The sequence below is a fragment of the Oxyura jamaicensis genome, chromosome 4 (assembly GCF_011077185.1).
Source record: "Oxyura jamaicensis isolate SHBP4307 breed ruddy duck chromosome 4, BPBGC_Ojam_1.0, whole genome shotgun sequence".
Lineage (NCBI taxonomy): Eukaryota > Metazoa > Chordata > Aves > Anseriformes > Anatidae > Oxyura > Oxyura jamaicensis.
Genome location: NC_048896.1, coordinates 90,709,288 through 90,719,801, shown reverse-complemented (window position 1 = coordinate 90,719,801; position 10,514 = coordinate 90,709,288). Strand labels below are relative to the sequence as shown.

General features: G+C 46.5%; 1 protein-coding gene and 1 long non-coding RNA gene across 2 annotated transcripts in view; one reads left to right on the top strand and one right to left on the bottom strand.

The window, feature by feature from the left end:
• Positions 1 to 8,701: 8,701 nt before the first annotated feature.
• LOC118165408 lies at positions 8,702 to 9,919 on the bottom strand. The gene is made up of 2 exons (XR_004750034.1): positions 9,306 to 9,919; positions 8,702 to 8,864 (listed from the first exon to the last, which is right to left on the bottom strand). It is a non-coding gene; the product is annotated as an uncharacterized LOC118165408 (long non-coding RNA).
• Positions 9,920 to 10,339: 420 nt separating this feature from the next.
• Positions 10,340 to 10,514, top strand: part of FOXI3 (forkhead box I3) — a 4,509-nt gene continuing 4,334 nt past the window's right edge. The window contains exon 1 of the mRNA XM_035324492.1: positions 10,340 to 10,511. Coding sequence (XP_035180383.1) covers positions 10,368 to 10,511 — 144 coding nt within the window. The 5' untranslated portion in view covers positions 10,340 to 10,367. The remainder of the gene's footprint in view (positions 10,512 to 10,514) is intronic.

Genomic DNA, 10,514 nt, shown 5'->3' with positions numbered 1-10,514 from the left:
GAAAAATTAAAAAAATAAAAAATAGCACTCTTACTTCTCCTACCATCACCATCTTAATTCTCTTCCCCTTACCACAACAGTGTACCTAGAAAGTGATTATTCAGCCAGCCAGCAGTCAGATCATGAGTTTCCTCACATAAATGACTGTCACTTTTGTAAATCCTATTGCTGTCCTATTTCTGGGTCTCACAGCCTGTAATATTTTGTTGCAAAGACCAGCTGTCTTTTTTTGTCTTGCCTTCCTGAAAGTCTGTTTCTCTGCACACAGAGCAAGGAAAGGATCCTACCGGGTAGCATGATTTATGTATCCATGACTCTTGTCTTTTCGTGACTGTTTCAGGTGATCTACACCCACACATACCAGCTACATCCTCCTTCCGATCTCTGTAGAGGGATCTGTTGCTGTCCTGTGTGGCGAAATTTCTCAGATAAATGGGGCTGTCCATCTTGTCCACCCTGCTGCTACCTGCTTGTGTAGTTCTCATCCTTTCTGCCTTTCCTCCTGGTTCTTGTCTGGCCCACGCCAATGTTTGATCTACATCACTCATCGTGGGACATAGCAACCTGACTTGGCACATCTGATGAACTGGCACCACCACTGAAGATGTGGTTATCCCGAGGCTCTTGATCTTCTTGTCTGACTTTGCCCAAAATCTTTGGTGACTGCAACTCCATCCTTCACTTTCTACAGGCAGCTCCAGAAGTTGCTGTGAATTATCTGGTCACCCTGTCTGTTACCAGTCATTGTGTTGAACCAGTTGTTCAGCTTGCTCTTGACCAGGACTGCTGACCTCACCCCTTCATAATGTTTTTCAGCAGCTTCTTACACATATCATATAGCCCTAGGACACTCCACGCAGCTATTGCAACACACTGGGTCAAATGACTTCTTGAAATTGTGCAACTGAGGTTCATGTTCTTGATATCTCTGAACTTGCCAATGATCAGCCTCTTGCACTGGTTTTGCTGTACTGTCCTTGAATCCACCTTTTGAATCCTCAGCAAGGAACACATTGAGGAATCTTCTCAGGCATTGGGAAACGCACAGAATTTGGAAGGTCACCACTGGGGGAATTTGCTTACTAGGATCCACTTTTCCCTGTTTAGGGGATCTTTTCCTTCTTGATAACATACAGTTGCCTCGCTGGGTCAATGACCCATGCTACAGCTCCATCAATCCATTCTCAGCCCCTCCGATTTCTTCAGCCTCCTGACCCTTCCTTGCAACCTCTGCCAGCAAAATATGTCTTGTCACCCAGCTCCTGAAGCGTTATAATCTCTCAAACACTGCAAATCTCTTCATCTCTTGATCGGTCGTCTGTGTAGAGTCTGGTAATATTTCACCCATCTCCTCAGCCTGTCCTTTTTTGAATGTGGGGGGCTGGCCTTATCCTTAATGTTGTGGAGAACACACTGGTTCTTCTTCCTTTACATCTATTACAAAAGGCTATCTTGATCTGGACTTTCACAAGAATGTTTTAATGCTGCTTACTTTTTAAACCTATTTTCTTTGACTGCCCTTACTTTTGACTTTTACACAGCTCTGGGTATGCTTCCTGAGGATATATCCCTTTTCACCTATCCATTATTGCTGGCCAGATGGAGAATGTCCTCCTACAAACTCAGTGGCTGCCTACCTTCTTGGCTTTAAGGTGGTCAACATCAAGGCTTGAGGAATCTTCTACTGCTGTTTCTCAGTGGCAACTTCTGAGTTGAGCTCTCGGCTGAATGAATCTCCCTTACTCCTTCGTATGTTTGGTCCTTCTAGTTCAACCATTTTGTAGCTGATTCTACCAACCATAACCTGACCAGCCTTCTCAATTCACACTTCTAACCGAGCCATGTTAAATAGATGAGGGTATGACTGCAGAAGACCATTGCTCCAGGGGATATCCAGTAGCTGCTCTTCCTTTACTTGCCAATTTTGGTCTCCTAAATGCCAGTCAGAGCTTTCCAGCTCTGCTTCCTGTTTAGTTTGCACTTACACTCCCTTTTACATATGTAGAGTCTGTAGAGCCTCATGGAAGCCTGCAGGCTTTGCCTTATTTGCTCTTGGTTAGTGCTTTCATTGCCAATCTTCGGCGTGTGCCAATCAGTCACGTACCTCACTGAGTACATGAATGGTTCACTCCGAGGTATGGCTTAGGCATGCCTTGACTGGTGGAAAATTGCCTGAAATTATTTGAAGAAATCAAGGAAATTCTTCCTGGGCATTTTTCACAGGAGCCCATATGTCTATAGGCATTACAGCACCTGTTCCACTGCCCTATATCCTGATGAAACCAAAGGGCTGGTTTCTGAAAGGTAACAAACCTTGAGTTGACCAGGATAATTTAATCTTGACTGTTGTGACTCCTGCTAATGTGTCTTTTGTGTTTTGTATCATTGCCTTAAAACGAAGTTCTCCCATGTGACACCACCATCTTGACTGTCCATCTGATTTTCAAAAGGCACACAGTATTATCCTGGTATATCTCTAACTTGCTCATTAGCAGTGAGATTTTACCCCAAATGATCTGAGATTCTTCTTCTTTTTTTTTTTTTTCTTTCTTTCTTTTTTTTTTTTTTTGTTCTGGCCAAAGCTTCCATTAGTAGCTTTTCTTCCACTAGGCCACTTCCCACTTCACTCTGCGCTAATGAGGCCTCACCTCAAGCACTGGGTGCAGTTTTGGACCCCACAGTATAAAAAGGACATAAAACTGTTAGGGAGTGTCCCAAGGAGGATTATGAAGGTGGTGAAGGGTCTAGAGAGCAAGATGTATGAGGAGCAGCTGAGTCCCTGGGTTTGTTCAGCCCAGAGCGGAGCAGGCCGAGGGGAGGCCTCATGGCGGCCTGCAGCTCCCTCACGAGGGGAGCGGAGGGGCAGGCGCTGAGCTCTGCTCGCTGGGGACAGTGACAGGACCCGAGGGGACGGCATGGAGCTGGGACAGGGGAGGGTCAGGCTGGGGGTTAGGGAAAGGTTCTGCACCCAGAGGGTGGTCGGGCACTGGGACAGGCTGCCCAGGGCAGTGGTCAGGGCACAGAGCTGATGGAGTTCAAGGAGAGTTTGGACAATGCTTTCAGACACATGGGCTGATTTTTGGGTGGTCCTGTCTGGAGTCACAAGTTGGACACCATGATCCTAGTGGATCCCTTCCAAATCAGGATATTCTATCATTCCATGATTCTGTGATCTAACACCAACCTATAACAGATGTCAGATAGCATCTAAATGGCCAAGAAGACTGGACAGAGCTCAGAGTGTTTCTTGTCAGTAGCCTTCATGTGAGACGTGGCCCACGGGTCTCAGCACATGTTATTGTGCATCTTTTGAGCACTCCTCATGAGTGAGTTTATGGCTTAGGTGATGACATGGTGCTCAGCCCTTCTCCTAAGAGCCATACTTCCAAGAGACAACAATTTCTGTTCAGGCATCATAGCTGTATCTAGATTACCAAAATCACATGCCTGGCTGTGCACTAAAACCCAGACAGAAATACCACTGAATGTGTCTGCACCAGGCAAAATTAAGCACAGTGCAAAGACAGCAAACCAACTGGAGCTCTGAGTCTGGGGCTGGAAACAGCAAAGGGACTGAGTACAGTGCAATGTTCAAAGTACAACTGATGGTGGGAAAATGGGAAGTTAGGAGATCACTGTGGAGAGTTCACATGCATGAAGAAGAGCTCAGGCTAAGGTTTCTCTTAGAAGCTGACTTCTTTCAAGTATGTATTAGAAAAAAATGTCCTGCCTTGATTTTATAAGTGGTGGAGAATTCACAATAACCCCTAGTAACTTGTTCTAACAATGATGCACCATAGTAAAAATGGATGCCTTGGACTTAAGCTGGTCACATGAGAGGGTGTTTAGAACTGTCTGAGGTTACTGAGGGTATCTGAGACATCTGCAAGGTCTGACACATTTGAAAGTTTCCTGCCTCTGTATTTGACTAAATTGTAAACTATTTCATCCCTATCCATTGCCCCTTATACTCATGTTTTTATAGGCACTATCATAATTCAACACAGCACCAATATGAAATTGTTTCCTTATTCCTACACTGCATTCACCCCAAGGTCACAACAAGGAGCAGCTGATTATTTACAAGAACCACAACTACTTTAAGAAAAATAATTTCCAGGATGGTCTCCATTACTTCATCAGTCTCAGATTATATTCTTTGTTCTACCCTTTTGCTTTTCCATATCAAAATACATCCTACCCGTCTGCTCCCAGTTCCCATGTGGAGACAGTGGTAGACTTGTGTCCTCTTCATTATTTACATGTATACACAAAGTCCCGGTTTTAGATTCCTACACATTCAGTTGACAATGATTCTTTATTTTGCCCCCAAATCAATGACAGAATAATGAACCAGTTTCCACAGGATTTCCCTTCAGAGAGACTCAGGGATTAATTTTTCACAGTGGCATTCTGAGATATCTCTTTAACCAGTTAAAGCCACTTAATTTGCACTTAATTTAATTTTTAAATCCACCTCCTCTGTGCTATCAACCAAACACTTCCAAAAATCAGTGACATCAAGAATTGCTTACTCTTACTGGAGGACAACAGCAATTTGATTTGACAAAGCTTGTTTTTTATATATGCACACTCATTTGCATCAATTTTACGTCTTCGTTTATTAAACCATTAACCAAGTGATGTGTCCACTATTTCTTGCCTGTGACAGTGAAAGTCTAATAGTCTTAGTATTACCCACATCATTTTCCCAGTCCTTTTAAATAACAAGAAGTTTTCTTAGTCCTCTAAAATCTTTCCCGTGTCTCAAAAAGAAAAATCAGCATTAATGGCCCAACATTTTCCTGGTTCCAAGAGTTATGAAACTCTTGGCTACAAATTACCTGGACTGGCTAATTATAAAATATTTCACGTCTGTGGTTGCTTTTTAACATCATCTCTGATTATTAATGGAGCCCAAAATGTTCTTTCACCAGAACCTGATACTAATACACTATCTGATTTTCTCCCCCAAACAAACATGGAAAAGAAATATTAATTTAATACTCCACCATTTCCTTGTGGTGCTGGTGGTGGTGGCAACTGCTTTTATCTACTAACAGTTTCGATTATTTTTACCTTAGCTGACCATAAATTTATCTTTACTTTCTTCTGCTTCCATTACTCATTCCAGGGCAGAGGTGGCCTGTTCAGATGGATTAAGACGAAAAATGTTGGCCTTCACCTTATTGTACAAGAGTCATCATCAACCAACACAGAGCACCACGCTCCATTTCAAATGTCCCATTGTGATATCCCATATTATTAACAAGAAAATAGAAAATACAACTACATTTATTTATTTCAGTCCAGGTCAGATTCCAGCTTTAAACAGGATCCACTGCTCCCAGAAAAGACACTATCTGATACTGCCAAGTTAGTCACACCTCGCTGTTGGGAAGATCTTTTATTGTTGCAAAAATACAATGAGGAAGGATTGTTTGTGGGATCGGAGTGGGGATCTTTAAATACTTTTTATGACTCTTCAGCCCGAAAAGAGGCTGCTCTTCGAGCTGGCAGGAGGAATTCAGAGAGCTGAGAGCTTCTGCAGACATCTTCCTAATACCTAAAGCGTGTGCTTGATCCAGCTGCAAGTAGCTGACTTCCTGCTGTCTCCCACCTCCTCTCCTTCTCCTCTCACAAACCCAAAACCAAAAACTCAGGCTTTGCTCCCAGTCTGGCTTGTGACACACAGAGCTACTGAAACCTGACCCCATCCCCTTGTTCCCCCAAACCCTTCGATTCCCGCTTGCCTCACTCCCAAGGTGTCTATTTAATCCCACTTTTATTATGAGTACAGCTACCAGTAGCTTACAGAGGTTACAAACAAAGAAGCTTTTATCAAAACTTTGGCTAATCAGTCGCTAACAAGCTCCTATTCTGAAAGGGGCTAGGTTGATTTGAATCTGAAAGTCACCCACTGACTGCAGAGAGGGAAGAAAGTCACAGGGGAGGCAGAAAGCCAGGTTTCTGCCTGGCTTTTAGGGTCGGGAGGGCTCAAGCCCCAGGCTTTAGTGCCACGAATAGGCTGAAGCAACCCCAGCGCCAGGGGATGCAATTCCACTTCTCCTTGTTCTGAATTTCTTTGGCCAAGTAATGAACTGCATCAGGGCACTGGCCCCGGCTAAAACGAACATGGGAGAGGTGAAAAAGGGAAAAAAAATCTGGGAAACGGTGTTCATTTTCGACCCGGATCAGTTTCTGTTCTCACAGAAATACTTCTGCGTGCTCAGCAGGCAGAAGCAGCAGCCAGGAGTGGATGCAGAGCAGAACTGCTTCTTTCAGCGATGGGGTTCACCCATGACAGCCTAAAGAGCTTGAGTAACTGCAGCTTGCAATAAATTATGATTTATCCCTTGCTTTATGGCAGACTCTGCGGGCTCCATCACACTCAGGGCCACATAAACACACCGGGAAAATATTTGCTGTTCCAAAATGCCAACCATCTCACCGGTTCTCAGTCTGCAGCCTGCACTACTTTTAAGGAGACCGTGAGCAGCAACCAGAAACAAAACCCAACCGAGCCTGTTGTCGGTAGCCTGGAAATCGTGGAATGAGGACACCTCCCCAGGAAATGTTGTAGGGTCTGAAAAATCAAGAAAGGTTGAAAGCCTCTGATCTTATCATAAGGTAAGTTGGCAAAATTTGATCGCCAGAACTTCAGTCCAATAGATGACTAGATACAAGGCGGGAGGAATATGCATTATTCTCCTTAGGTAAGGGATAGAAATTACTCCAGCCTGTATACACGTACACAGAACACCCTTCCCAGAATCATTGCAGCGAAACACCTATTGCCCACCATCAGATATTCTCTCTCTCTTCCCCATTTATGGAACAAATTGGAGGGTGAGTGAAAAAAGAGATTTTCATAGAGCAGATTAATGGACGCAAAGTACAAAGCCTGGGAAGGGACGGGCTTAGCTGTAAATAAGGGAGTGGTACTATGCATGGCCTTAAATTTAATTTGAGATGTTCTCAGTCAACCCCTTGCATGTATTCTTGAAGAAATAAAGGGGAGCCACCATCCTGGACCCCTGCAAGAGAAAAGATAATTCTCCCATATTGTCCCCATATTCCCAATTTTGTTGGTGTCTCTGGAGAAAGATACAATCTGCACATGAAGAGTTCTTCTATATGTGGGCCACAGAGCTACTGCCTTGCCTCTTGTCAGCCCTAGGGAGAAAGTGAGACTTCTATTGCAAATGCAGCCAAAACAAACCAAACCTGTGGTTCCTGCTTCACTGCAGCAATTCGGAGCCATTGAAGAGATTCTGGTCTCTCCTACAAGAAAAGCCAACAGCACCAATATGGGCTGTTGGGTCTCAATCCTCTAACACCATCACTGTGGCTAGACCTCAGCATCCTTGAAAAATGGAGAGAAACCCCAGTGGGTGCAGGTATCCATTCCTGCTGCGAGGCTGGGTGCTCAGGTCTGAAGCATTTTCAGGTTTCCGTGTTCAGCTGTACGCACCTGAGATTCACAGCAGTACTGCTAAGCCTGTACCTACATGTTCAGAGGATAGGTTCAGAGGATAGGGCCTTAGAGGCAAAGACAGTGTCTTACACCAGGGAGAAAAGTGCTAGCCGCACGAACGAAAAGGACCAGCGCACCACCAAAGCTGGCGGTGTCACTAGCACAACGCCAGGACGGGCAGGACCTCGCTCTCCTGCAGCACTTTTCCTCAGGAAGTCTTGAAACGCTTTCAAAGGTAGCTCGCTGGGGAGGTTCGCACGTAATCGCAGCTGGCTGGGGATATGCTCCAGCCCCGACTCCCACATGCCATGGGCTCCTCAGCCCCGCGGACCTTGCTGCCACGCTCGTAATGCTAACGAATGTCCCAGTGAGTCAGTAATAACAGAGGAATTTCACAGCATTGCTCAAGCCCTGCTCCGAGTCTGCTCGCAGTGATGGACAGTAGCCTCAGACTCTTACCTTGAAAATGATTTCAGTTTCGTGTTTCGGCACCTTGCTTGCTGGCTTCTCCGCACATCTCTAAAAGGCAGACGTCGCCCAGACCTCTCTGGTAAAAAAACACTGTTTGGAAAGCACAGAGGCAGAACTCTCCTAACACTGCTCTCCTCGTGCCTTGGCAAAAGGGAACAGCAACAGGTTTGTACTGAGAGCCGGCGATGTATTGAGGCAAGGCTGTATGCTACTCACAGGATAAACGCATTAAGAAAATTAAACATTTTCAAAACCATCACACCATCAAAGCTCCACTTGTTAAAATTAAGTGTTGGTTTGCATATCCATGCCATCCTGGCTATGTAATAACCTCTCTAAAGCTATTTTTGTTTCATATTTCCTAGTGTTTGGGAAAGCATGCTGGAGTTTTCTGAGGACACGCATTTTTATTAGAGCTAATTCAGCATTATTTTCTCACCCATTTCCTTTGTTGGAAGCAGAGGAATCAACTAAAGAAAACTCGAAGGCAGCATACCATGCCTCTGAGGGAAACTGCCCCCGCGCCTCGCAATAGCCAGGCTGCTCCTCTAGATGGCTCTGCCTTTGCCCAAATCCATCAGATCCCCGAAGCAAAAACCCCAATTTCGAGTGACACGGCGATACCGCTCCGGCTCCTCTCCCTCCCTCACCGACCGCAGGCGTTTTAAGTGAACGGATAAACACTGATTTTATTTATTTATTTATTTATTTGGTAATTTTAGAGCATAATGTTTTCAGCTTCGCACTTCTTTCTTCTGAGAGGAACGTCGTGTTTAAAGATCTACCTGCTTCTTGTCCTTCAGATGCCCTTTCTAGCTATGAGTTGCCGACAAACTTCTTGCTTTGGATGCCCGCTGGCCGGTCAAACTGCAAATGAGCATTTTCCAGCGCGACCCTTCTCCAACACACTGCGGAGCTGTTAGAAATTATAAATGTTTACAGGCAAGGAAGCAGAGAAGGGAAAAGACACCTTGCAAAACATGATGTGACATTTTCTCCTGCTGCTCTCACTATCCAGATACACACACACACATACGGATGGCAACGTCTTTCCCAAACAGATACACAATAAAATTGTCAGTAATAGCTGTAGTGGGAAAGAATCGGAATAACAATAGAAAAATGACAACAAAAACCCTCCTTTTATGATTAAAGGAGGAAAACCAAAATTATACTTCTTCATCACGCTCACTTTTAAGTGTTTGTCCGTCCCCAAACTCGTCCTCTTGTTTCAAAACGAAATAAAATGACAAAAATCCTCCAGTCGTTACATCCCTGCTTAGATCACTCAGGGAATGAATATTCGTGATTCGAGCGAGCCCGGGAAAGCTGCCCCGCTCCAGCTTCAGGGTTTTACGTGTGGTTTTTAAACTATTTTATCGAAGAAATAAAACGAGGGGACTGTCTCCAAACGGTCTTCTATGCCCCAAAGCCCGGTGTCACATCAAGGCACCCGGTGAGAGCAGCCCGGGGGCTTCGCACTTGTACCTGGGAAGGGGATTTTTGCCCATTTTTATCAGCAGAAAACGGAATTGAATAACAATCATATTTAAGACCCGGGGATTTACATCTCCAAAGGGACTGACAAAGACTCTGTAAATTCTCCTGCACCATCGGCCGTATTTTTCCGTCTCTCCGTGTGCTTCTGGTGTTTGTTCCGGACGAGAGGGGTTTTGCATCCCCGCAGGTTCCCCTATATACTCCACGGTGTCGGACCCCGTGCATCCCATGGGCTTCTCTCTTCAAAAGGACCCACTTTCCCCAAAATCCCCCCGCATGCAGAAGGCGAAAATCAACTTTTATTAGCCCTTTCCTCCCGCGGTACGAGCGATGGATGCTGTTTGTTTGTTTGTTTGCTTAATTTCGGGCAATTCCTTCTCCAAAACTCACCTGGCGCGATCTCAGCGCCGGCTAAATTAGGATTTTAAGCGAATTTCACCCTTCCCACACCCGTCGGGGCACCCCCAGCGCTGCCGATCCCCCCCCAAAACCCCGTTTGGGGCCGGAGGGACCGAGGACGATCGCACCCGGGGGGCGCGGGGGCTCGGCGCGGAGACCCCGGGGAGGGGGCGGCGGGGCGGGGAGGGGAGGGATCCCTCCGGGGGCCAAACCCCGGAGCTCCCCCCACCCCTGCCGGCCTCCCAGCCCAGCCGGGTCCCTCCCCCATGGCCGCTTTTGGGGCCCGGCCTTGCCCCCCTCCGCCTCCGGAGCCGCGCTACTGGCTGCGCCCCGCGGCCGCGGGCGGGGAGGCCGGGCACACGGGCAGCGCCTATAAGGCAAGCCGCTCCGCAACTCCCCGTGGGATTTTTATTATTATTATTTTTTAATTTAATTTTTTTTTTGTCGAGGAGGGTGAGTCTGGGCCAGAAGAAGGGGAAGCCGGGGGGAAGCTCCGGCCGGCCCTGCATGGCCAGGGATTATGAGCGCCGGTGAGTTGCAGCAGGCGCAGCCCAGACCCTCGGCGCCGGCAGCTGCCCCGGTGCCCCCTCAGCCCCGCAGCGCTCAGGAAGCCCCCGAGATGGCGGTGTACTGCGGCGAGAACTTCAGCGTCTACCCCCAGCCCAGC